Below are 27,189 nucleotides of genomic sequence, written 5' to 3'. Positions count from 1 at the left end.
TCTTGCGCAGTACATTGGGTGAATGGGTGTGTGTAGTTCCAGCTTCACCCACTGGGGGCAGTTCAGAAATTCGCAAAGTGTAGACCGATTTTAGCTGGCAAAACAATCAACCTCCACCACCAGTTTATGTCACTGTAACTGGTAGAGATTGTTGGTAGAAATTTATTAGAGATTATTCAACACTCTCTTGACTGTAGGTACATGTCCCTAATGTCCATACCCAAATCTACGCCCATGTCTCAGACGCATGCATGATCTCTCTCTCTTTTTGCTCTGGGTTTTTACCACTTTTGCCCCATCTTTCTCACCTCACAGTTCTTTTTCTTTCTTAACATTGTCTTCATTTTATAGTATACTATTATCTGTTTAATTTTTTTTTTCCTTCCCTGATCTTTTTGCTTCTCTGCTCTGTTCAGGGGTGCGTTTCCCAAAAGCATCGTTAGCAAACTATGGTCACAAGTTCCATCTTTACCAACATAGTTCAATTATTTGGTGTTTATTCAAAACCACAGTTCCAATGAAGATTGTCAAACAGCATCGCAAAGTGTGGTTGGAACTTCAGCCCTTCACCTGTTGTTGGAAGCATAGTTCCTTGTTAGTTTGTTGTGTGGACATAATTTGGCTTCACTGAGGCTTCTATATCTTTTATTCCATATACAGTATATCTTTCATTCTTTCAAGACTTCAACAACATTTACATACACTTAAGAAAACGGCTTACTCCGGGGTTTTGCTGAAACGTCACATAAGCGAGAGTGCAGCGGTTTAAGGGATTAAAGGCCGTTAAGAGAAATCACTTTAATACATATGGTTTCTGTTGGAGAGTACGGCTTATGTGTCCATGTTAACACATAAGTAGTGTTCTTATATGTTTTTGAAGAATGCACATGTGCGTATGTTCTCAGGTGCGTCAGTGGAATCCCAGAATCTGATGTAGAGTGAAACCCCACTATTGCAGTGCAATGCATCTGTCGCATTACACAGTGAACACCACTTTTGTGTCTGCAGCAGCTATTACAACTGAATGTCTGCAGAAGTTATTACTCCACCCTCGGCGTAACGTCATAAACGATAGCTCTACACCGATCAGCCACAACATTAAAAACACCTGCCTAATATTTTGTAGGTCCCCCTCTTGCCGCCAAAACCGTGCCAACCCACATCCCAGACTAGCATTCTGAGATGATATTCTTCTCAACACAATTGTACAGAGTGGTTATCTGAGTTACCGTAGACTTTGTCAGTTCGAATCAGTCTGGCCATTCTCTGTTGACCTCTCTTATCAACAAGACATTTCCATCTGCAGAACTGCCACTAAATGGATGTTTTTTGGTTTTGGCACCATTCGGAGTAAATTCTTGATACTGTTGTGTGTGAAAATCCCAGGAGATCAGCAGTTACAGAAATGCTCAAACCAGCCCATCTGACACCAACAATCATGTCGAAATCACTGAGATCACATTTTTTCCCCATTCTGATGGTTGCTGTGAACATTAACTGAAGCTCCTGACCCGTATCTACTTGATTTTATGCACTGCACTGCTGCCACACGATTGGCCAAATAGATAATTGCATGGATGATTGTTGGTGCCAGACAGGCTGATTTGAGTATTTCTGTAACTGCTGATCTCCTGGGAATTTATAATAATGTAATTATTTAAAGATGACTAAATTAAGTTTGGTGGAAATTTGTCATACAGTTGAAATGCGTAAATCTTAAAAACAGATTAAAAAATAGTTTTTGAGTGATATGCTCAGATCCAGAGAACATGGGAATGGAAAAATTGGAGTAACTACAAAATCCACACTAAAAACAAGTTTAGATTTTGACCTACATAATTACTGCGTTTTGCCTTTGTAGGTCAGTATACACTGTAAAAATGTTTTGTTGGGTAACTTAAAATGGGCTATCATGAGATAACAACGAAATAAACTGGTTTTATTAAAGAATATAATTTAAATAAATCCCTTTAGATATACAGTATATTCTGTATATAAATAATTTTAAGGTTTAGACCAAGTAGAAATAGATCCATGATGTTACAATTGCAGGTTACCACTTTTTTTTCAGTGTATAAATACTAAAGAAAGACACTTAGTACCATTTACTATGACAAAACTATGCTCTCAATGTGTATCTCTAACTACATGTTGTTATATAACAGACGGACATGACTGAATTAATGACTTGTGGATCAGTGTGTGAGCAGATGTTAATTCAGTACCCGTTCCAACTGATTTAGAGTTGAGAATTTAGAATTTAGAATTTCTTCTCAAATGGAATGAATATAATAATATAATATCCTTATTAATAATATTCATGTTCTATATGAATTCATTCATTTGTTTCATACATTAATTCATGCAGGTTAAAGTATAAAAAAGTTCACTTAAATGTGTGTTGCATTTTATTGTCATGAGCTAATGTGATGAAACAATCCCGTTCCTCTGAAGAGTGTCAAACACACGGCCTGAGCAGAGTGCTTAGACGCTGGGGGGTTGTTGGCATGACAACAGACGCACACTCCCGTACTAGAGCTACTTAAGCGATTAGCGTACACACTCGTGCTGCAGAGATTACACGCTGGGACACAGCGGCATTCTGCCATAAGCACTCATTCACACACAATCAAACGCTGCATTTTTATTATTGCTACTATTTGGGCTGAATAACATTAGTGTGGGTCACATACTGACCATGTTTGCTTATTTTACCTTGAATTTGAATTTAAGCTCTACGGTGGTGCTTTACATTGTTTTATAATGATAGCGTGTATACAAAGAAAATATGATCTTCTTGATCCATTATTGAGGTTAGACAGATCGTGAATTTATGATGTGGTCAGTCTGATTTGATTGTCAAATTGGGTGCAAGGTCACTTTTTCCAAAGTCAAAATGTACTGGCTGCTTGTGTGTGTTTGAATGTACTGTAGCTGAAAGTGTAATTTTAGTTTTTCTTATTTTATTACACGGAATACATTATTTAATTAAGAAATAATTGATTAAGGGTGTTTTCACACTTGGGTCCTCTTTAAAAGAACCAAACTCAGACCACTTTAAGTGGACCAAGAAGTGAACCGAGTGAAAAAGGAACCAGTTCTCTTTGCATTCACACCGTTTGTGACCTCTAAAGTGGGCTCAGATCTCTTTTTGGTCCACTTGAAATTTCACAGGGTCTCAGTGGAACCCAGACCACTTTTTAAAAGACAAAATTGATGATAATTATTATTATTATTATGGCTATATTAAATTTAACAGTGCAATTATCTCTACATATTAATTTATGAGATTATTAAACATGTTTAATACCCTTAAAATGAATAATTAGCTTTAGTACTGGTGTCTTTCTTCAATAAAACATATTTTATTGATCTTCTGCATCAAAAAAGAACTGTATTATATAGTGTAAATATATAACATTTATTTTTATTTTTTTTAAATTAAGAGGGAAAAGCAGTGCATTAAACTGAATGCATTGTATTTTTATAGTAATAATACTGTATTTAAATAATGGATTATGGTAGATTAGTCATATTGCCAACAAAAATATGATTGATCATTGTTTTATCTATTGAGAGCATCGGGCAATATCAATTAATTGAAAACAATAGTAAAATATTACTATTAATAGTAAGGTAATAGTATGGTAATCTCTTACCTGTCAAGCGCCATTCCAATGCGGTCCGGTTAAACCTTGGAGTCTTCATTTGCACAGAACACTGAAGAAAGATTTTTGAGTTTGTTTATTTAGGAGTTTAAATAGTTTTCATCAGCAACTTACTTTGTCATCTCCATAGAAACAGAATAAACAGCTTGTCGCGTCTCTTCTCTTCGCATCATCATTTCTGATGTACGGTAACCTGTCAGGGTCAAACATGTGACGCGAATGGGAAAATCAAGTGAGCCCGGAGCGCTTTGTGTTCACAATGCATGTTATTAGCGAAGTGAACCGCAGGCTGCAAGCGAACCGTACTCAGACCACCTCCCGAGATGGTCTCGGTTTGGTTCGCTTTAAAGAGATCATTTGGATTGTTCACATATGGGCCAAAATTCCGGCGAACCACGCTCAGACCCCTGAAACGGACCAAGTGTGAAAACACCCTAAAACCTAAATATAAGTAGTCTAAATCCAGTGTTTAAATATAATATTGCTTATTTGGGAGTTCCTCAAATTCCAATTTAGGTCTTGCATATTACTGTATATTTCAAGAACCTTTTCTCAATAATCTATCTATCCTACTCTGTAAAATTCTTTATCTGGTTTCCTAAATATTGTACTGCAATTTAATATGACTGAATCATCCTGACTACATTAGGTTACACCAACAAAAGCAGGTTTTAAGGAACAGATCAGGTAGAAATAGCTCCTTAAAGGTGTAAAAATACTTGTATTACAACTTAATATGTAGAGGCAACTATTAAGTAAGCCATTTTTAAATAGATATCCATGGAAAGTAAATAATGTGTCTATGTTGTGCTATCAAAACATTTTGTTTGGATACTCAGATCAGCCTGACATTACAATACTGGCTCAAACAATAGAGTGAGTTTGGGGCGGGATTATCCGTTTGTCCGACCAACAGTGTTGGATAGATTACTTCTGAAATGTAATCCAGTACTCATTACATGTCTGTAATCAGTAACATAATCTTTTAGGTTACACTTTTAGGTAATCTGAATACTTTTGGATTACTTGTTTGCATATTTTGTTAATCATTAATGTTTCATGTATTAAGAACCAATTAACACTCTTTTCATTAAACAATAGTAAACATAAAATCAAACATAATATTGCAATTTGTAAGTTACTGGGTAAAACAAAAGTGCTTAAAGGGTCATTAACAAAACAGCACTATGTTACCCAAGATAGAAAACAATGAGAACATGCTTGGATTTTTAATTTAGGAGCATAATCAGTAAATTACACACTAGTTATTGTTGTTGCCTGATTGGTTATGTAATCAAGAATGTAATCATGTAATCCATCAAAAGTAACTAATCTGACTACGCACATTTTAAAATGTAATGCAATCCAATAACAAGCACTTGAGTTTTGTAATCTGATTACATAATCTAGATTAAATGTACTCCGTTACTACCCAGCACTGCTGACCAATGACAGATGGGGGAGAGTTTTGGGGAAACCTGTTTGAAAACAGCATTTTTGCAATTCGGTTTGGTGACGCTATGAATTACAACCTTTTAACTACTAAATAATCTTTTTGTTTTATACTGTAGTTATCCTACTAAAAATACAAACAAAAAAGTATTTCAGATTAAATGCCACTACTTTTCACTGGAAAATAAAGCCAATTTCTACTAAAAACTTGTATTGAACCAAGAATATTCTTGAATATCGAAAGCATTTGTGGCATAATGTTCATAACCACAAAATTCATTTTGACTCGTCCCTCATTTTCTTTAAAAACAACAAAAATGAGGTTACAGTGAGGCACTTAATATGGAAGTGAATGGGGCCAATTTTTAGAGGGTTTAAAGACAGAAATGTGAAGCTTATAATTTTTATTGAAGCACTTACATTAAATCTTCTGTTAAAATTCGTGTATTTTAGCATTTATGGATTGGCCCCATTGACTTTCATTGTAAGTACCTTACTGTAATCTAGAGTTTAGCTTTTTTTTTTTTTTTTTTAGAAAATGAGGCATGAGTCAAAACAAATTTTTGTGGTAATCAACATTATGCCACAAATGCTGTCAATTGAGCTTAACTTGTATTGAACCCGGAATATTCCTTTAAGAAATTGTCACTTATGATATTAGTTTCGGGAATTTGGAATCAATCTGAAAACACAAACCAAACTACAGACCTTATTCATAGCAGCGCCATTTTAGATTTTTGATGGGAATGACAACGAGGCTGTGAGGGACTTACACACTTCCAGTCTTTTCAATTGATTGTACTGCAGTTTAAAATGTTTTTGGATCATTCCGTGGACAAAACATTGAAAAAAAAACATCTTTTCAAGAACATTCAGTAGACAAAAAAACCTCCAGACAACATGAGTTGTGGAAAATCAGATGAGATAGAGGAGCTTTTAACCACTTTATACCCAGGGGTGGATTTAGGCATGGGCGACTTTGGCAGCCGCCCGGGGTGGCATCTTGCTGGGGGCAGCATGGTGCACCCACACAAAGTCCACCAGCCATCTCATTTCCAACCACCCACAACCCCCAGCCACCTCAAAATGGGATGGCTGTTTCTAAACTATCCAATGAAAGTAGGGAATCTCAATGTAGTTGGCAAATCATGTAAAGCGGTTGAAAAATCCCCATCCCGGTTTGAAAACACCAAATGATTGGGAAAAGCCCATTTTTGTTCTGCAGAGACATACGTCTTCACAAACCATGAAAATACCCTTAGCTAACTAGATTAAGCAATGACCTTCTTGCTGTTAAATATAGTATCCTGGATTTACTTGTTGTTGGCAAGCAAACAGCAATTCAAGTTATCCTGGTTGTTTCTACTGTACCAGAGATTCTTGCAACACTGCTCTTCCCTTAAAATGCCATTTTGTTCCCCTTCCTCTCTTGAGTAATTGCTTTAGTGAGAGAAGCCCTTTAAAATCTGGCCCCGCTGTTTACACAAGTATTTGTAAGATTTGCAAATCTGCTTTTGCATAATGAATATTTGCATAGAGACTCCCCAGTGCAGGAGGAAACACAGAGCGGCTGATGTGTCTCTTTGTGTACGTCTAAATTTTAAATTTATTTGATCAGAACAAGTTTGTGCAGCCAAAAGCAACAGCACAATGGATTTGTAGGACTTCTCTCAACAATGTCTCAAATTGTGCTCGGATTTGCCAAGATACTGAAGTCTGCAATCAAATATGCAGGTTTCAATATGAACTATGAATATTAACTTGTCTTCAAACTCTTTCAAGCCCAAATGATCTGAACTAAAGTATGCGATCCCCATTAATTTGATACCTTTATACTCTTACTGTATAAAGTTGTCAACAATTGACTCATTTGTGTTTATTATATATTAGCTGAATTATCTGAGACAAAGTTGATACTGATATGAAACATAACTGAGAACTCCACTGACTCCTGAGCTATAGCAAAGAAAAAGCACTCTAAGCAATATGAAGTCTGCAAAAAGTATTCTGGGTTGTTACAAAACTTTGATAACTTGGTATTAGCTAACACTGTTGTTACTCTAGCTTCTTACTGGAGTGAGTTCCCATATTAGTTTATTATCATTTACAGTTGTAACAACTGTAGTTACTATGGTATTTTGGCAGAAGCTGTCAGAAATACTAATTTTAATTGTTGTGAGGGTTGTTATGGAGGCTGCAATTGTTATTAATTTGACTCTTTTAGACAAATTTGACTTCCTTTCATTCGATTTTAAAAAATCTCATTGAAAACAAAAATAAAAGAGAAAGTAAAAGAGAAAGAGAGTTACAGACAGAAAGTAAGAGATGTGACATGTTTAAATGGAGATGCATCGAGAACTATCAGGTGACTGAGCTTTTTATTGAAAAAAAAAAAAAGCATGATGATTAATTTGAACTGGATCTGTAAAAATAGTTGGTTTATTCCTGTCTGTAAAACATCAAGCTAAAAGACAAAGAACTCAATGAAAGAGCAGAAGAAAATGATACACTACAAAATTTTATCTTATTAAATACCTAAATATCCTTAACTAGATTTAAAAAAAAACGCACTTTGATTAAATTGTATTTTGTCTTGTTCCATGGGCAGATTATTGCACTTGTTTTAAGCATAACCCCCCTAAGTTGAATGTAGTAATATCCCATGTAAACGTTATCTTTTTTTAAGGATTTGAATATTGTGCTTAGATAAAATATCTAAAGAGAAAACTTAGTCGGTGTAAATTAGTCCTTCTGAACAAAAAGCAAAATCATTCTTCAAAAATAACATTATACTGTACATTTACTGCTAAAAAGTTTGTACACATGTACTAACTCTTTATTATTCATTTCTTCCATTTTAGAATAATAGTGAATAAATTGATACAAATAAAAAATGTAATAATAATTTAAAAATGTAAATATTTTAATTAATAAATAAAAATTAATTAATTAACTGAAGCAATTTATTCATAGGCATCATTGGAAATTCATTTTTGTCTACAAAACTGAAACCAGAACTGGAAATGATTCCAGGCATTTAAGCATAATCCTTAGATCCATAGGTTTTAATATTGTGAGAAACATTTCAGTCAGCTGTGTCCAAAATGTGTGTGCAATTATGATGTATAAAAATGATTATACACTGAAAAAAATTACTAGTAAGATTTACTTAATTTTTATTTCGCAAGTTTTTGCACACAGTTTTTCTAAGTAAATCTTAATGGTGTAAAACTGAATAAAATCCACTTAACTTGATGACATAATAATGATTAAAGTGAGTGAGTAAATTCAGTAACGTATACATGGTGCCTAAATAACATCGTAAAATTTAATTAAACATTTTATTAGAACATGTCATGTTTTGAATTTTCCGTACAAACACACGTTTAATCATGTACTAAATGACATACAGAAACCTCCCACATGGGACACTTAATGCATACTATTAAGTGTATGTGACAACATCACCCTGCATTTCTGGCAACAGAAACAAGATAACACAGGCCTTAACACTTTGTGCACAAAACACCATGATGACAATCAACAGATACTTTTTTGATCATAAATGGGTAAATTTGAGTAGAAAATGAACTTAAGACTGCTCAAAACATGAAGTAACCAAACGTAACAACAAAATGTAAATAAACTTGCAAAGAGTTAAACCATGCAAGCTCATTTATTATTCAAGCCCAGTGCATGCTGGGAACACCAGCTTTGAACTAGTACAATTTACTTTACCAGTGCAATTTACTCAAATTAACAAATAAATATGACAAGGTTTTCCACTTTAGGATTAATACATGATGACACATTGTAAATATAACAAACAATCATAAATAATATTTACTTATAAGCTAGAGCATTCATTTTTACATGTTTGAATGTAGAATTTACTTAATACTGTATTTACAAGTTCATGCTTAAACTTATTCAGTGTAGAAAAGTACTTAATCTTATTGCTTAGTTTACTTCACCACAAATAATTTGTTTCAGTGTATTTTGTTTAAGTTTTTGGTTTTGTCAGGCTTTTGGACAAGGTACAATGCATTTCTCACTCTTGGGTATTGATATTTCAAAGGCATCATTACAGTAATGTGCTGAAAACTTGCCGTCTTATTTTGCTTTGGGTTTTAACATTAATGAAAATACAGTCATCTGCCCTACCCCCAGTCTCTCTCTCTCTCTCTCTCTCTCTCTCTCTCTCTCTCTGTCTTTGTTTACTTGAATGTTCCGTCAGGGAGAGATAACGCCCTCGTGAGTGGTGTCATGTGTTATTGAGTAAACAGTCGTGATGTAACAGAGCAGAGACAGTATTTGGCTCTAAGTGTTAAGTCAACAACTACAATTTAAAGGGATAGTTCACCCAAAAATGAAAATTCTGTCATTTCCTCACCCTCAAGTTTTTCCAAACCTATGTGACTTTCTTTCTAACATGGGACACTAAATGAGATGACTTTAAGCAATATGAAGTCTGCTGATGCTAATTTTGCGCTAACAATGCACAACCCGCCGTGATTAATGTGTTTGGTTGCTCTTCTGTTACACATTTAGTAACTAACCAGCAGTTTTCTCTGTGGAGTTCTCATGTACAATTACACTGAAAGTATAGGATTATGCCTTCCCAAAGGAAAATTAAATTGGTCAGAGGTTGCTCTTTCAGAGCTCGAGACTTCTCGAAAGATCTCAGATATGTTTCATTTAAGTATCATCTTTATTTCAGATACAGCATTTCTCTTAAAAATCATTAGAAAATAAATAAATAAATACAAATCAGTAATTTTATTTTTTTTTTTTACATACAATAAGAGTATAAAGCCATACAATTAATGTGGATAGCACTGCTCAGATATTTTGGTCTTGTAAGAATTAGATTCTTGAGTTCACATTGAAATATTTTATTAGAGATTTAATTTGTTATTTTGGTATCACTTTACATTAATGTTCCCTTTGTTTAGGGTTTATTAAGGGATTCATTAAGGACAAATAATACATTTACAAATACATAATACACTATTGATATGTGGTCATAACAATAAGGGTGATTTCATGCAATACTTGCTAAATAGTGAGCCATTTTACCTTGCATGTTATAAATGCTTAATAACATTAGTAACTTATGAAAAGGTACCTTAATTGAAAGTGGACACCTGTGAAGCATGATTAAGGATTTGCCAATATATAAAGTTCAGCATGGTTTAATGCTCATAAGGCTTTAATATACAGTGGCAAGAAAAAGAATGTGAACCTTTTGTAATTAGCTGATTTTCTGCATTACTTGGTCAGAAAATGTGATCTCATCTTCATCAAAGTCACAAATATAGACAAACACAATGTGCTGAAGCTAACAACACACAAAAAATATAATCTTCCATGTCTTTATCGAACACATCCATTAAACATTCACAGTGATGTGGAAAAAGTAAGTGAATCGTTGGATTTAATAACTGGTCGTTTCTCCTTTGGCAGCAGTAACCTCAACCAAGCATTTCCAGTAGCTGCGGAATGTTCAGAATGAATTTTGGACCATTCTTCCTTACCGAACTTCTTCAGCTCAGCAATATTCTTGGGATGTCTGGTGTGAACGACTCTCTTGAGATCATTCCACAGCATCTCTATTGGGTTAAGGTCTGGGCTCTGACTGGGCATCTCCAAAAGTTGGATTTTCTTTTTTTGAAGCCATTCTGTAGTGGATATTCTTCAATGTTTAGGGTCATTGTCCTGCTGCATCACACAACTTCTTCTAAGCTTCAGCTGGTGAACAGCCACCCTGACATTATCCTGTAGCATATCTTGATCTTGATAAACTTGGGAATTCATTTTTCCATTGATGATGGCAAGCAGTCCAGGCCCCGAAGCAGCAAAGCAGCCCCAAATCATGATTCTCCATCCACCATACTTCACCGTTGGGAGGGTGTTTCCATGTTGGTATGCTGTGCCCTTTTTATGCCATACGTAGTGCTGCGTGTTCACAGAACATTCAACCTTAGTTTCATCAGTCCACAAAACATTTTCCCTGTAGCATTGTGGAGTGTCATGGTGGTCTTTGGAAAACTTTAGGCATGCAGAAATGTTTTTTCTGGAAAGCAGTGGCTTCCTACGTGGTGTAGTGCCATGAACACCATGCCTGTTTAATTTTTTTTGTATTGTAGACTCATGAACAGAGATGGTAACCAAGGCAAGTTTGGCAAGGCAAGTTTATTTATATAGCACATTTCATACACAATGGCAATTCAAAGTGCTTTACATATACATTTGAAAGAAAATACAAGATACATAAAATTTTTAAAAAATAAAACAAGAACATGAAGTAAGAATAAAAAGTAATAAATACATTTGGAAAAATAATATTAAATTGTTAACACCATCCATAACTGTTGTTAAGCTTCCCTGATTAAACAGAGGATAAGCAATAATTGTTGATACATACTTTAATTGTTGTTAATCAAGAATTGAGCCTTGTGGGATTCCGCACGTCGTGGATGTTCACTCAGATTCATAATTGCCTATGTTCACATAGTAACACCTACCTTCTAGATATGACCTGAACCAGCTGAGGACCATCCCAGAGAGCCCTAGGAGAATGTTGTGGTCAACAGTATCAAAAGCAGTACTGAGATCTAATAATACCAGCTCTGATATTTTGCCTGAATCAGTATTTAGCTGAATATCATTTAGGATCATTATGAGTGCTGTCTCTGTACTATGATGCGGTCGGAAACCAGACTGAAAATTGTCCAAGTAGCCATTCGAAATTAAGAATTTGTTCAGCTGACAAACTGTTCAAGGATTTGCCTTTGAAAGGAAGATTTGAAATTTGTCTGTAGTTGTTCAGTATTGAGCTATCTAGATTGTTCTTTTTAAGAAGGAACTTGACAACTGCAGTTTTCAGGGACTTCAGAAATGTGCCTGAAAGGAGTGATGCATTTACTATTTCTAACAGATCTTTTTCCAGACAGTTAAACACATTTTTGAAAAATGTTGTGGGGAGTGTGTCAAGACAGCAGGTTAAAGTTTTAAGATGCTGTACTATTTCTTCCAGGGTTTTACTATCAATTTCCTCAAAATCAGACATAGTGACTAATTTCTGAAGTTTTTGTGGTGGATGCTGTCTAACCTCAGTGCAACATGAGGACGAGCTGATCACCATTCTAATATCATGTATCTACTTCATGAAAAAAGATGCAAACTCGTTACATTTTTTTGTCAGAGAGCATTTCACAGGCAACCTGTGTTAGGGGGTTTGTTAGTCTCTCTACAGTAGCAAAAAGAGTGTGGGTGTTGTTTATATTGCTGTTAATAATGTTTGAGAAGAAGGTCTGCCTAGCTGTGCCTAATTCCAAATTGAAAGCATGAAGGCTGTCTTTATAGATATTATTATGGACTTCAAGTTGTGTTTTCCACCACATTCGTTCTGCTTTCCTGCATTTTCTTTTCATGTTTTGCACTGCTGTTGTGTTTCTCCAAGGTGCTTTACGCCTGCCAGTGATTGTCCGGACCTTTACAGGAGCAGTGCCATCAATAGCATTTTTAACTTTTGAGTTAAAGTTATTGAGGAGATCATCAACCCAGTCTGCAAATATACTCGGTTTCAGAGATATAACCTTGATAAATTGCACACTAGTGTTCTCATTTATGTACCTCTTTTTGACAGAGACAGATCTAACTTCAGTGGCAGGAAAAATCAACATTTCAATGAAAATACAGAAATGGTCAAATAGCCCAACGTCCTTAATAAAAGTGGATGAAATGTTCAGACCCTCGCTAATGAGCAGAGTGTGTCTGCTATTGTGTGTGGGTCCATCTACATGTTGAGTCAGATCAAAAGTGTTTAAAATTGTTTTGAGTTGTTTGGCAGTGTTGCGTTCAGGATTATCTATATGGATGTTGAAATCCCCAGCAATAACAAAACAGTCAAATTCAGTGGAAGTTGTTGATAACAGTTCTGTAAAATCATCAACAAAGCCAGGAGAGTATTTTGGAGGCCTATAAATAATTATAAATAGAATGCATGGAGCACCTTTTAGTACAATACTTAGATATTCAAAGGTCAAGTAATCACCAAGTGACACTTGCTTGCATTGAAAGACATCTTTTTTTTCTCCCAATTTGGAATGCCCAATTCCCAATGTGCTTTTAAGTCCTCGTGGTCGCGTAGTGATTCGCCTCAGTCCGGGTGGCGGAGGACGAATCCCAGTTGCCTCCACGTCTGAGATCGTCTACCCGTGCATCTTATCATGTGGCTTGTTGAGCGCGTTGCCACGGAGACATCGATGTGAGTTGAGCGGCATCCACGCTCAACTCACCACGTGCCCCACCGAGAACAAACCACATTATAGGGTTATAGCGACCACGAGGAGGTTACCCCATGTGACTCTACCCTCCCTAGCAACTGGACCAATTTGGTTGCTTAGGAGACCTGGCTGGAGTCACTCAGCACACCCTGGGATTCGAACGAGCGAGCTAGCGAACTCCAGTGGTTGTAGCCAGCGTATTTTACCACTGAGCTACCCAGGCCCCAAAAGACATCTTTAAATATTGCCGCTAATCCTCCACATCTCCCAACAGCTCTGCAGACACTCATGAAAGTAAAGTTTGGAGGGGCTGATTCATTGAGTACTGTTGCACTGCAGCTGTTATCTAACCAATTCTTATTTAGAAACATAAAGTCCAGGTTGTTTGTGGTTATGAGGTCATTGACTAGAAATGACTTGTTCTTTAGTGAGCGGATGTTTAAAAGTGCTAACTTGACAGTAACTGTTTTTTGCCCCAAAGTAATGTTGGATTTACGTGTAATATGCAACAGATTAGAATGGTTTGTCATATGTATTGAGAAAGACTTAGTCTTCCTATCACCAGTGGAACCAGTTACAATGATTCTTTCAAGTCTTCAGCTGTCACTCTAGGGTTCTTTTATTACCTCATTGAGCATTCTGCCGTGTGCCCTTTCAGTCATCTTGGCTTGACTGCCACTTCTAGGGAGAGTAGCCACAGTACTAAATGGTCTCCATTTATAGACAATTTGTCTAACTGTGGACAGATGAATATCAAAGCTCTTTGAGACGACTTTATAACCCTTTCCTGCTTTATGTAAAGCAACAATTCTTGATTGTAGGACTTCTGAGATCTCTTTTTTGCAAGGCATGGTCCACGTCAGCAGATGCTTCTTGTGAATAGCAAACTCAAAATGATGGAGTGATTTTTATAAGTCAAAGCAGCTCTAACCCACACCTCCAATCTTGTTTCATTAATTGGATGCCAGGTTTGCCAACTCCTGAGTCTAATTAGCTTTTGTTGACGTCATTAGCCTAGGGGTTCACATACTTTTCCCAACCTACACTGTGAATGTTTGATTGATGTATTCAATATGTACAAGAACAATACAATAATTTGTGTGTTATTAATTAAAACAGATTGTGTTTGTTCATAAATAAATGGAGGTAATTCCAAAGGGTTCACATATTTTTTTCTTGCCACTGTATGATACTATATATGCTGTGATTGAGCATGAAGACATGAAAAGTGTTTTTGCAGAGGACTAGGTAAGTTGAGACAGTACTCACAGTAGCACCATTCTTTTTTTTTTTTTTTTTTTTTTACAACAAAGTTATAAGGAAAGTGAGTCAAGACATTACAGTAATGAATACAAACACAAACCGTACTGTAGAAAAATGACATAATTCCATTTTAATCTTACTATAATAATCTATTTTTGTTGTATTGTGACAGAAATCATGAATTGGGGCATTTTTTTTTTTTTTTTTAAGTATGAATAAGTGTATTTATTAAGCATTTATAACATGTAAGTTAAAATGCTCATTATTTGGCAAGTATTGCATGAAAGTCATCTTTTTAATTCATGTTGTTATAACTGCAATGATTTATTATGCATTTGTAAATGACTTATTACTCATTAATAAACCCCTTTATAAACCCTTAACAAAGGGAACATTATTGGTTTATCATTATGCTGTTTTAGTCACTGATATCCACAAAATGACTTGATTGCTTCTCATAATATGCATTCATAATGCACATATGAATATTTAAATGGCTGAGACCATGGGACAGGAAGCAGGAAGATGTTTGAGAGAGGAAGTGCATTAAACAATGTATCCATCAAACAGTCAAAACCAACAGATGTTAGAGTGTGTACTGGTGTGCACTGATGTTTGTAATGTGCATATGCATGTAGAGAGGGGTCTAAAAGTCTGAGACCACAATGAAAATCAAGGTTTTTTTTTTTTTTCACTGAAACTTTGATGTAAACAGAAAGTTTTAAGATTTGTAAAAATTCAAAGCGAAGATGTTTGTAGTACAATGAAAGTTATTATTATTTTTTTTTTCATTCTGTGCTATTTTTGGTCATTAATAAAATTTAAGTAAATTTGTAAAATTGACTATTTTAACTCTAATGAACGCTGTCATTAAAGCAGAAATGGGGACATACCAAATGCTAAGAAATCTCAAATTCATGTAAATTTTTCAATTCAGCTTTTTACTCAATTGTTATGCTGATAATAGAAAGAAAAAATAATATTCAATTAGAAAAAAATGCAAAGTAGATGTCTTTTTATTAGTGGTCACAAACTGTTGGATCCCACTGTACAGTATATGTGTATGTTTGTGTGTGATGGTCTTTGGGAATTCCTGTAAAATCTGCATACTCAGCATTTCTCAGCTGCATAAACATACCCCAAAACACTTGTCTTGTCAATTGCTTGCATGCTAGATACTATCAAACAGCAAGCTAATACATTAGTTACAGCCACTACAGTGTGTATGTGCATGTGTATTTACATTTATTTTGTTTGAAATTCATTAGACCCTCTCTTTCTTGATTTGTTTCAGCTATAAAAGAAAAGTACAATGACTGGACTGAGTTTCTTATCAAAGAGCTCACAGGTTCACGAACGGCACCAGCAAACTTACTTGAAGGGGTGAGTTATGTATGTATTTTGTTGATGCTTTTTCAACAAAAAATTTAGACCATCACTGAATTAAAGTATTCTACTCAAGATTTTCGGTATATATTTACTATATATAGCAGCCCTTACAAAAACAAGAGTTCTGGCAAACTTGCCACAAACTTGCTGCAAATTCACCACTCATTATTTTCACAAGCAAATGAGCTTTGCGGCAAACTCTTCATTGTCGCCAAAGGTTTTCTACAGGTTCATCACTACTGGTGAAGAGCTGCAAACTTCTGGAAAACATTTGCAGTGAATTGCAAGCTCTTTTGCATGTAAAAATAATGAGTGGCAAATTTGCGTCAAGTTTGTCCATTTTTTTTAAGGTAATTAATTCAAAGTTTTGATATTATTAGCTATGTGAAGTACTTGCACTGTTAGCTTAGTAGGATCATTGATTAGCTTCCTAAATGATAGAAATGCTAATCTGTTAGCATGCTAAATGAAAACACGAAGAGAAACGCTTAGTTTGATCATTTTTTGCTTTGGTTATGTGATGATGAATTTCACAGAATGGAAAGTAGGAACTTTTTAGGAGGACTTGAAGACAGCAATGGAATCAAGCTTTCAATGCAAACTTAATTGATAAACCTGAATTAAGAGTATTACATTTCTCTGTATTTCTCTTCTTTTTTTGTTCTCAGCCATTACGAGGTAAAAACACAGTGGATCTGATCGTAGTAGGTTGTGTTTTGGAGGTGCGTGATGCCTTTGAACCCAGCGTGTACTGGGCTGCTCGGGTCCAGCGTAACATTGGTGGACGCTTGTGCCTCAGCTATGTCGGATTAAATGACCCTGCCTACTACTTCTGGATGTTCTATCTAGACATTAGACTCCGCCCCCTGGGCTGGGCCAAGGAGAATAATTTATCAGTGGAGCCGCCCACAGGTGAAAACATTTGCCCGTGTCCTCTATCAGTAACTATAAGGTCAAAATAAGGTGTTTGTTTGTAGCAAACTGACTTTTGAACTCGACTAAAGTCTATAATATAGTCAAAAGGAGTCATTTTGGATAACGTTCATGCTGCTCTTTTCCATACAATGAAAGTCAATGGGCACTAGGGCTGTTGCACTCCAAAAAAGTATTTTCTCCACTGTAGCTCTGAAATCTAATTTGTGTTTTCCTACATTCAAAGACGGCATGTAAAATCATGTGCATCAAGTTTTTATTTTACGCTAGTGATGATCAGTCACAAGACATGCGAAAACCAAAGGCTGTAAGACTTTTGCATTAAGTAAATAACAGAATTTTCACTATCCCATTTCCTCAGTTTTTTTTAAACGTTTTTATTCGAGGTAAGCCAGTTTAGTTCAAATGCATACCTTGGTTGGTTTCCAACCTGAGGTTTCCCCTCCTGTATGCAAATGGCCTAAAGTAGAATTTTTTTTTTTCCATTGCACAGTTGTCAAGTTCTCTGTACAACCCGTCTGACTTCCACGCCCTAATTGTTATGAATCTGAATCCACATTCCCCTAAAGGAAAATCTCCAAATAAATTCAAAAACTTGCGCAAACATACTCTAATAATTTCTTTATTCAAACCTGTGGATACTTTTGTAATGTGATACATTAATTGCACAGGAATTCCAAATTCCAAAATCCACTAATTAGCCTTATTTAGTTATGCTGACAGGGCTTTTGTTTGTTTAGCATTAAGTACATATCTTCACATTACTTTGATCAAAAACCATCCTGACAAAGCTCAAGCTTATGAACAGACAAGGTAATTTGTACAAGCCTTGCTTGTTTTTTGCTCTGGTACATATATTAACAAGCCCTTTTTTATCTTACACTGAACTTTTAGATAATATAATCATTGTGTGTGTATCTATATGTGTATAAATGGATGAGTGGATTCATAAATCAGACTAATCTCATGGTAAATCGGTGACAGAAAGTCAGATTTTTTTGTCTGCTAAAATTGGTGTCTTTTCGATTTTCCAAATTGCCTCCCCAGTGAGCAAACATTATCCAAGCAAGTTTTGGGGCATGAACATTCAACGCTTGGGGGCGTTTGTCAAAAACTAAGCACAGCAGGGCTGATTTGGAGGCTTAAAAATTCTGAACCAACACGCTGATTTACTGCAAGATCATTTTGAAACAAATGAATGGATGGATGGAGAAATGGATGAATAGATGGATGGATGTTTCTCATGTTTTTTCTTTATCTGTCAGATCTGCGTATTTTGAGGAGCAGGTCAGAATGGACTGAAGCTTTAGATGAAGCGACTGCTAAAGCCCTAAACAGTCCACTTCCACTGGAGGTCTTCAAGGTGTGTGTTTGTTAAAGTTGGAGGAGTGGTGGAGGCCTAATTTTAAGCAAAGCTCTTGATAACACTCATAATTGATATCTGTGTGTGTGTGTGTGTGTGTGTATGTATTTCAGGATCACGCTGACTTGCGTACACACTCCTTCAGGACAGGAATGAAGCTTGAAATGGTGTCACCAAAAGAACCTTTCCACATCTGTCCTGTGTCTGTAACTAAAGTACGGCTCAGAGACTTTGTCTCCTTTACACATACCCACAGAGTCGCACACTAGATGAAGGGTTATTATGCTAGAAGTTATAATTACTAGTCACCTACCCTGACATCAGGCTGTCTGTCTGTATTCTTGTCTCACACTATTCTCTGTTTTGTAGGTCTATAATGAATACTACTTTCAGATCACAGTGGATGACCTCAATCCTGAAGCCCCACCCTCTTCTGTGGTGTGCCATGCTGATTCGCCAGGCATTCTGCCAGTCCAGTGGTGTCTCAAGAATGGTGTGGGACTGGAGAGGCCACGGGGTGAGTTTGACTGTGATGTCAGTGTGGACGTGTATGTGTTTGTGTTGCCAAAAAGTCTGCAATGTTGCAGTAGATAATAAAAATAGTCATTAAAATAGTTAAATAGCACACAAAAAAGTAATAAATAAATAAATAAATAAAAACACAATAATAAAAAAGTTAGTTTAAATAACATTTCAAATAAAATAAAGTTGTGAAAAAATATATAAATTAATCAAATAAAATAATAACTACAATGAATATAATATAAGAAATAATATTATTAATAATAATAATGGTTCTTCTTATTGTTGTTATATTATTATTACTATTATTAATAATAATAATAGCAATTTATTAGTAATAATAAAACATATAAACCATATACATTAATAACATATAAATAATATAAATACAATGATGGATAATATGGTAATTATTATTATCATTATTAATACTACTACTAATACTACTACCACTAATAATAGTATAAATATTGTTATTATTATTATTATTATCATCCGTCATTGTGTTTATGTTTTATTTTATGAATGTGCATTTTGTATATTTTAATACTATTATTAATATTAATACAATAATATTAATAATTATTATTATTATTACTATTACTATTATTATTATTATTATTAATATAATTTAGTATTAGATACTCCATTATATTATCCATATATTGATAAAATAAAGTGAAACAATAAAAAAAATACTTAGGAACAGTATTGGGTACGTTACTTAAAAATAGTAGTCCACAACAAATGACTAATTATTTATCTAAAATTGTAATCAGATTACTTTAGTCATTACTTCATAGGTAAGTTACTTTCTATATCACATTTCTGCTCAACAAATTCAAAAAAATAATGTCTATATTTCTTTCTTGTTCATTGTTACACACAAGTCATACATTCAGCACCTTACATTTATCCTTCACAATAACTCGTCACGGGGCCATAATTCATGAATTCTACATAAATAACATATTAGAAATAAGCATAACCCTATAATGTACTTATTAATTGATTGAAAGTCAGTAACTGTAATCTGATTACAAGAATTTAAAATGTAATGCATTACACCATTTTTTTTAATAAAAAGTAATTATATTACAGTAACTAATTACTTTGTAATTGGATTACACCCAACATTGCTTAGGAATTACTTAAAGATGTAAAGAAAATGTGAGTTGTTCTTGCCTAATAAAAAACCTGCTGCTACAATTATGTACTAAGGTATTGTGGGTGGTTTTCAGGGCATTGCCATGCAGTTGCTAGGTAGTTGCTTACTGGCCTAAGTCAAAAGAGCTGTGATATTCTAGTCTGTAGATATGGCTCAAGTCTCTCCTTCAATGTACTTTAAGACTATGGCATTTTTCACTCATTGTATTGTCTGCCAGATGAAAGTCTGACTGGTTAGAAAAGTAATAGCACAGAAATATGGGTTTGTTCAAATCCCTAACAGTAAATATGAGCAATAGTAATGCTTTCCTTTACTGGCACCACTAAAGTGCGCATCATACTACTATATAGAACTAAAGCGCTTTTTGTAAGTCACATTTTAAATAACAATGTTGTGAAATGCCTTAAAAGTAAATATATTTACTGGCATAATGTACATGATGCGTATAATACTCTCTTTCTCACTTGCTCTTCCTTTCTTATCAGTACTATCTAGTTCTGTTTTCTCTCTTGCTCATCATCTGTCAGGTTTTGAGTCACAGGACTTTGACTGGGCAGATTACCTCAAACACACGGCCACTGAAGCTGCTTCAGATGTGTGTTTCCCAAATGTAAGATGCTTTCCCATGAGCTGCCCCATTTTCAAATGACCATGTGTCTGTGTGTGTGGTTTGATGTTATCTAATGGACGCATTGGGGATTTCATGATAATTTGATATATTATGACGACAGCATGCCAACTGGTGGGTTTTCTCATTTAGATGTCGCTCACATTGAGACGAGCGCAAGCTGCGAGAAAAACTTTAAGAAATAACCATGCCCTCTTGATTTTTTCTGTATAAAGTTGGTTATTTAAGAATAGTATTAGTAACTGTAATAAATTAATAATTATAAAAGTAATAATTTATAGTAATATTGTGTATTTTAGCGCGGCAGGAACACTGTATTGACCAATCAGAGAGCGGAAATGTCCGATTAAAATCCTTCAAATTATTTTGAGATTCAAGAAGAAAGTATTCACAACACACAAGCATATATTTCTGTGTGTGAGTTTGTGTTTGTAATTATGACTAGAGGTTTGTTTGTTTACACTAATTATCATATCTAAATGGCAATCAGACATTATTGTGGTGTATTCATTAAACCTTTGCCATTGCTAAAAAAAAAAAATCTGTATCTCCAAAAAAAAATCTTCTTGTTTGTTGTAATGACTGTGCTGTCCATTGTTTTGTGTAATTAGACACATAGAGCTTTTCGAATGACCTATTTTCCACTGTGTGTATGTTCAGGCGTGTCAGAGCAGGGGCTTCTGTAAGGATATGTGGCTTGAAGCTGTCAACCCACTCCAGCCTTCCGAACTCTGTGTCGCTCGTATCACTCAGGTCAAAGGTCGACTACTCTGGCTAAGACTAGAAGGTAGGGATGAATATAGCATGTGTGTTATGCTTTTCGTCTGATTATTTCATAGAAAACTTCACAGCTCATGACCTTGCAGTAAATATCGTATAATAGATATTTCTGGCTTTATTGACATCTTATTATTTTTCACAGGTCTGACCAAGCCGTCAGCAGATTGTATAGTAGATGTGGAGAGTATGGATATATTCCCAGTGGGCTGGTGTGAAGCTAACGGCTATCCCTTATTGCCGTTACTGAAGACAGTCTGTGAGTGTCACTTACTGATGGATTAATTCCTTTCAATATTCACTTACAATGGCAGGAAAAAGTATGTGAACCCTTTGGAATTACCTGCATTTATGTATAAATTTGTCTTAAAATCTGGTTTGATCTTCATCTAAGTTACAATAATGAACAAACCCAATCTGTTTTAAATAATAGCACAAAAATTATTGTATTGTTCTTGTAAATATTGAATACATCATTCAAACCTTCACAGTGTAGGTTGGAAAAAGTATGTGAAACCCTAGACTAATGACTTCAACAAAAGCTAATTAGAGTCAGGAGCTGGCAAACCTGGTATCCAATTAATGAAACAAGATTGGAGGTGTGGGTTAACGCTTCTTTGATAAAAAGCACTGAAACATTTTGAGTTTGTTATTCACAAGAAGCATCTGCTGACGTTGACCATGCTTCGCAAATAAGAGATCTCAGAAGACCTACAATCAAGAATCGTTGCTTTGCATAAAGCTGGAAAGGGTTACAAAGCTGTCTCGAAGAGCTGAGATATTCCCCTGTCCACAGTTAGACACATTTTCTACAAATGGAGATGATCTAGTACTTTGGCTACTCTCCCTAGAAGTGGCCATCCAGCCAAGATTACTCAAAGCATCGCAGAATCCTGAATGAGGTAAAAAGAACCCTAGTGTGACAGCTAAAGATTTGAAGGAAGCATTGGAACTGGTTAACATCTCTGTTCATGAGTCTACTATAGGGAAAACATTTAACAGGCATTATAGCAGGACACCTCGAAGGAAGACCACCTTGACACTCCACAACAAAACAGGGAAAATGTTTTGTGGTCAGATGAAACAATGAAATATAAACTATGATAGATGAAATTAATTGTTTGGGAAGAACACGCAGCATTACGTATGAATTAAAAAAGGGCACCGCTTGCCAACATGAAAACATCATCCCAACGGTGAAGTACAGGTAAGAGAGCACCATGATTTGGGGCTGCTTTGCTGCTTCAGGGCCTGGACCACTTGCCATAATCGAGGGCAAAATGGTGGTTGTGCGCCAGCTGAAGCTCAGTAAAGGCTGGGTGATGCAGCAGGACAGTGACCTTAAACGTAGATGTACAGGTGCATCTCAATAAATTAGAATGTCGTGGAAAAGTTCATTTATTTCAGTAATTCAACTCAAATTGTGAAACTCGTGTATTAAATAAATTCAATGCACACAGACTGAAGTAGTTTAAGTCTTTGGTTCTTTTAATTGTGATGATTTTGGCTCACATTTAACAAAAACCCACCAATTCACTATCTCAAAAAATTAGAATATGGTGACATGCCAATCAGCTAATCAACTCAAAACACCTGCAAAGGTTTCCTGAGCCTTCAAAATGGTCTCTCAATTTGGTTCACTAGGCTACACAATCATGTGGAAGACTGCTGATCTGACAGTTGTCCAGAAGACAATAATTGACACCCTTCACAAGGAGGGTAAGCCACATTCATTGCCAAAGAAGCTGGCTGTTCACAGAGTGCTGTATCCAAGCATGTTAACAGAAAGTTGAGTGGAAGGAAAAAGTGTGGAAGAAAAAGATGGACAACCAACCGAGAGAACCGCAGCCTTATGATTGTCAAGCAAAATCGATTCAAGAATTTGGGTGAACTTCACAAGGAATGGACTGAGGCTGGGGTCAAGGCATCAAGAGCTACCACACACAGACATGTCAAGGAATTTGGCTACAGTTGTCGTATTCCTCTTGTCAAGCCACTCCTGAACCACAGACAACGTCAGAGGCGTCTTACCTGGGCTAAGGAGAAGAAGAACTGGACTGTTGCCCAGTGTTCCAAAGTCCTCTTTTCAGATGAGAGCAAGTTTTGTATTTCATTTGGAAACCAAGGTCCTAGAGTCTGGAGGAAGGGTGGAGAAGCTCATAGCCCAAGTTGCTTGAAGTCCAGTGTTAAGTTTCCACAGTCTGTGATGATTTGGGGTGCAATGTCATCTGCTGGTGTTGGTCCATTGTGTTTTTTGAAAACCAAAGTCACTGCACCCGTTTACCAAGAAATTTTGGAGCACTTCATGCTTCCTTCTGCTGACCAGCTTTTTAAAGATGCTGATTTCATTTTCCAGCAGGATTTGGCACCTGCCCACACTGCCAAAAGCACCAAAAGTTGGTTAAATGACCATGGTGTTGGTGTGCTTGACTGGCCAGCAAACTCACCAGACCTGAACCCCATAGAGAATCTATGGGGTATTGTCAAGAGGAAAAGGAGAAACAAGAGACCAAAAAATGCAGATGAGCTGAAGGCCACTGTCAAAGAAACCTGGGCTTCCATACCACCTCAGCAGTGCCACAAACTGATCACCTCCATGCCACGCCAAATTGAGGCAGTAATTAAAGCAAAAGGAGCCCCTACCAAGTATTGAGTACATATACAGTAAATTAACATACTTTCCAGAAGGCCAACAATTCACTAAAAATGTTTTTTTTATTGGTCTTATGATGTATTCTAATTTGTTGAGATAGTGAATTGGTGGGTTTTTGTTAAATGTGAGCCAAAATCATCACAATTAAAAGAACCAAAGACTTAAACTACTTCAGTCTGTGTGCATTGAATTTATTTAATACACGAGTTTCACAATTTGAGTTGAATTACTGAAATAAATGAACTTTTCCACGACATTCTAATTTATTGAGATGCACCTGTATATCCACTAAAGAATGGCTTCAATAAAACAAAATCCACCTATTGGAGTGGCCCAGTCAGAGCCCAGACCTTAACCCAATAGAGATGTTGTAGAATGACCTTAAGAGAGCTGTTTACACCAGACATCCTAAGAATATGTCTGAGCTAAAGCAGTTCTGTAAGTAAGAATGGTCCAAAATTCCTTCTGAAAGTTGTGCAGGTCTAATCCACTGCTACCGGAAACGCTAGGTTGAGGTTATTGCTGCCAAAGGGGGGTTGACCAGTTATTAAATCCAAGGGTTCACTTACTTTTTCCACATCACTGTTAATGTTATTTTATTTTTTTTTATTTAAATATAGCAAAGCAGTATTTTTTGGGGGGGGGGGGGATTTTTCCCCTTTTTCTCCCAATTTGGAATGCCCAATTCCCAATGCGCTCTAAGTCCTCGTGGTCACATAGTGATTCGCTTCAGTCCGGGTGGCGGAGGACGAATCCCAGTTGCCTCCGCGTCTGAGACAGTCAACCCACACATCTTATCACATGGCTTGTTGAGCGCATTGCCATGGAGACATAGCGCGTGTGGAGGCTTCACACATTCCACCACGGCAACCACGCTCAATTCACCATGCGCCCCACCGAGAACAAACCACATTATAGCGACCATGAGGAGGTTACCCCATGTGACTCTACCCTCCCTAGCAACCGGGCCAATTTGGTTGCTTAGGAGACCTGGCTGGAGTCACTCAGCACGCCCTGGGATTCGAACTAGCGAGCTAGTGAACTCCAGGGGTGGTAGCCAGCGTATTTTTACCACTGAGCTACCCAGGCCCCCTGCAAAGCAGCATTTTTAAAATAATAAGCTTCAGAGGACTTAAGCGACTTCCACATGACTTGCATCGGGGCGTCAACACGCAGCTCAACCCTAGCGTCTAGCGCCTTTGCAGAAAGTGCTTTGGAGGGGTGATTAGATGAGTGTGTAATTTTTAATTAATAAAAATAAATTATGCTACATTCAAGATCTCTTCATAAAGTTTGACAGTTTTAAAATGTTTATTGTTGTTTTGCACCCTGAAAGATTCATTATTAAGGTAAAAACGTGTAAAAAATCACTACAGTGTTAAGTTGGACCTGTCAGTGCAAAGACTGACTTTGCGTATATGCGCATTGTCCAGTAATTATTGGCTGATGCTTAAAAAGGTCAGCAGCAACAGGGTCAAAGTTGAAATTGTTTGAATTTTGAGGACAGCGTTACAAAACTTGAGGGAAGTTCAAATTGGCACCGGAGTTAACGCTCATGCTTCACTCCATAGAGTTAACGCGATTCATGTGGAAGCCCCTTTACAAGCAACCAGTGTTGATTTACTGCAACTTTCTCCACATATCGTTGCATGCTGCTAATCAATCTTGTAAATATGCAAATAATAATGTTTACCCAGGGTTTACAAATGTACAGTGTCAAATCTAGAATTCTGCTTACCCAGGATTAATTACTAACCCAAGGTAACAAGTATGAATAGCTGGAAACATGGAACAAGACAACCCAAGTTTATGTTTAATGATGCTGGGATAACAATTTCAATTGTGAAAAGTCAATACATTTCTTGATTTCAGATCCCTTTTGGTTACATACCAAGTTTGCAACAAAACATTCAACCTTTATACATACAGTTTTTGAACAAACAATGATTTAAAAAAGTTGTGTCTTGGTAGAATTATAGGTTAGGTGTTCAAAGTTACCTGCAGTTGAAACTGCTTGTTGGTAAAACAACTCTCACTTATACTTCTATTGTGTATACCAGTTTTTGTCAACTGGTGGGTCGCAACCCAAAAGTGGTTCGCATGTCTGTTCGTATTGGGTCGAGGACATTATGGAAAGAACAGTTCCATGGCTCTACCTCCATTGAAAAGTTTTCGGCAACTGCCAAAGCGAAAATTTGGGAAGCCGAGGCAAGTTCGAGGCAAAATGATAATCTTGTGTTAGGTGCTTTATATGTGTTAAACATGCTTCTCATCTGCAACACGATATTTTAATGGTGTGATTGAAGCCTGATTTTTGTCCAAGCCATCACTTAACTGCTTGCTCCAATGATCTGACTGCTCTGCTCTGATCTACTGAATCTCTGGAGCGCGTGCACGTGAACCAGTCTTCTCTCGATATCGCGGTGCAGACCACACAACTGATGTGACCTATTTGAATTCTAGTGAGAATTTTCTAGTTTAAAGTGCTATAGAGGAAGTCAAACCCTTTCAAATGGCTAGACAGCCCAGACATTATAAACAGGACTGTCGAGGAAAAGAGAAACACTGTGCTATGCGCCAAAATAAAGTTTTTTCAAATTACACATCATCACCCATCTAAAATTTATGACGATTTTACAGTGGTAAGTCTGGACCTTCAAGATTTATGGACAAATTATGTACAAAGTTCTCCTCCTGTGTAATATATGTTCTCTTTTAATTATGTTCGATTTGGGTTTATATGTTGATAATGTTTTTCAGTTTGTAAACCAAAAAGTTAGCTTTTCCGCCTTAGTACCAATACCCCATCAATTACAGATTGTGCTATTGGAGAACTAAGTCTTTGTTCTTGTGTTTTTTTTTTTTTTTTTTTTTACTTTGTTAGTCACATGTTATGTTTGCATTGTGTTTCAGGTCCACCTCAGAGGAAGATCGCTGTTGTACAGCCTGAGAAACAGTGAGTACACTGAAAACTCCTGCTGTTAAGGTTTTACACATAAGAGTTCACAGGGCTACTAGAAATGTTTGGGACTTTTCCCTAAGCATAGCATCCATGTCACATGCTTCTGTTGTGATGTCATGC

General features: G+C 36.1%; 1 protein-coding gene across 5 annotated transcripts in view; it reads left to right on the top strand.

The window, feature by feature from the left end:
• Nucleotides 1-27,189, top strand: part of LOC127435036 (scm-like with four MBT domains protein 2) — a 68,732-nt gene that overhangs the window by 28,375 nt on the left and 13,168 nt on the right. For all 5 annotated transcript variants that reach the window (XR_007896117.1, XM_051688164.1, XM_051688161.1 and 2 more), the window contains 9 exons: nt 15,969-16,057; nt 16,732-16,975; nt 18,262-18,359; nt 18,473-18,574; nt 18,729-18,876; nt 20,577-20,659; nt 21,338-21,464; nt 21,600-21,713; nt 27,021-27,063. Coding sequence is in view for 4 of the 5 variants with exons in the window: in XM_051688164.1 (XP_051544124.1) it covers nt 15,969-16,057; nt 16,732-16,975; nt 18,262-18,359; nt 18,473-18,574; nt 18,729-18,876; nt 20,577-20,659; nt 21,338-21,464; nt 21,600-21,713; nt 27,021-27,063 (1,048 nt within the window). In the remaining variant the exon portion in view is untranslated. The remainder of the gene's footprint in view (nt 1-15,968; nt 16,058-16,731; nt 16,976-18,261; nt 18,360-18,472; nt 18,575-18,728; nt 18,877-20,576; nt 20,660-21,337; nt 21,465-21,599; nt 21,714-27,020; nt 27,064-27,189) is intronic.

This window comes from Myxocyprinus asiaticus, chromosome 45 (assembly GCF_019703515.2).
Source record: "Myxocyprinus asiaticus isolate MX2 ecotype Aquarium Trade chromosome 45, UBuf_Myxa_2, whole genome shotgun sequence".
In the NCBI taxonomy this organism is placed as follows: Eukaryota; Metazoa; Chordata; class Actinopteri; order Cypriniformes; family Catostomidae; genus Myxocyprinus; species Myxocyprinus asiaticus.
This window is presented reverse-complemented; position numbering and strand designations above follow the sequence as displayed.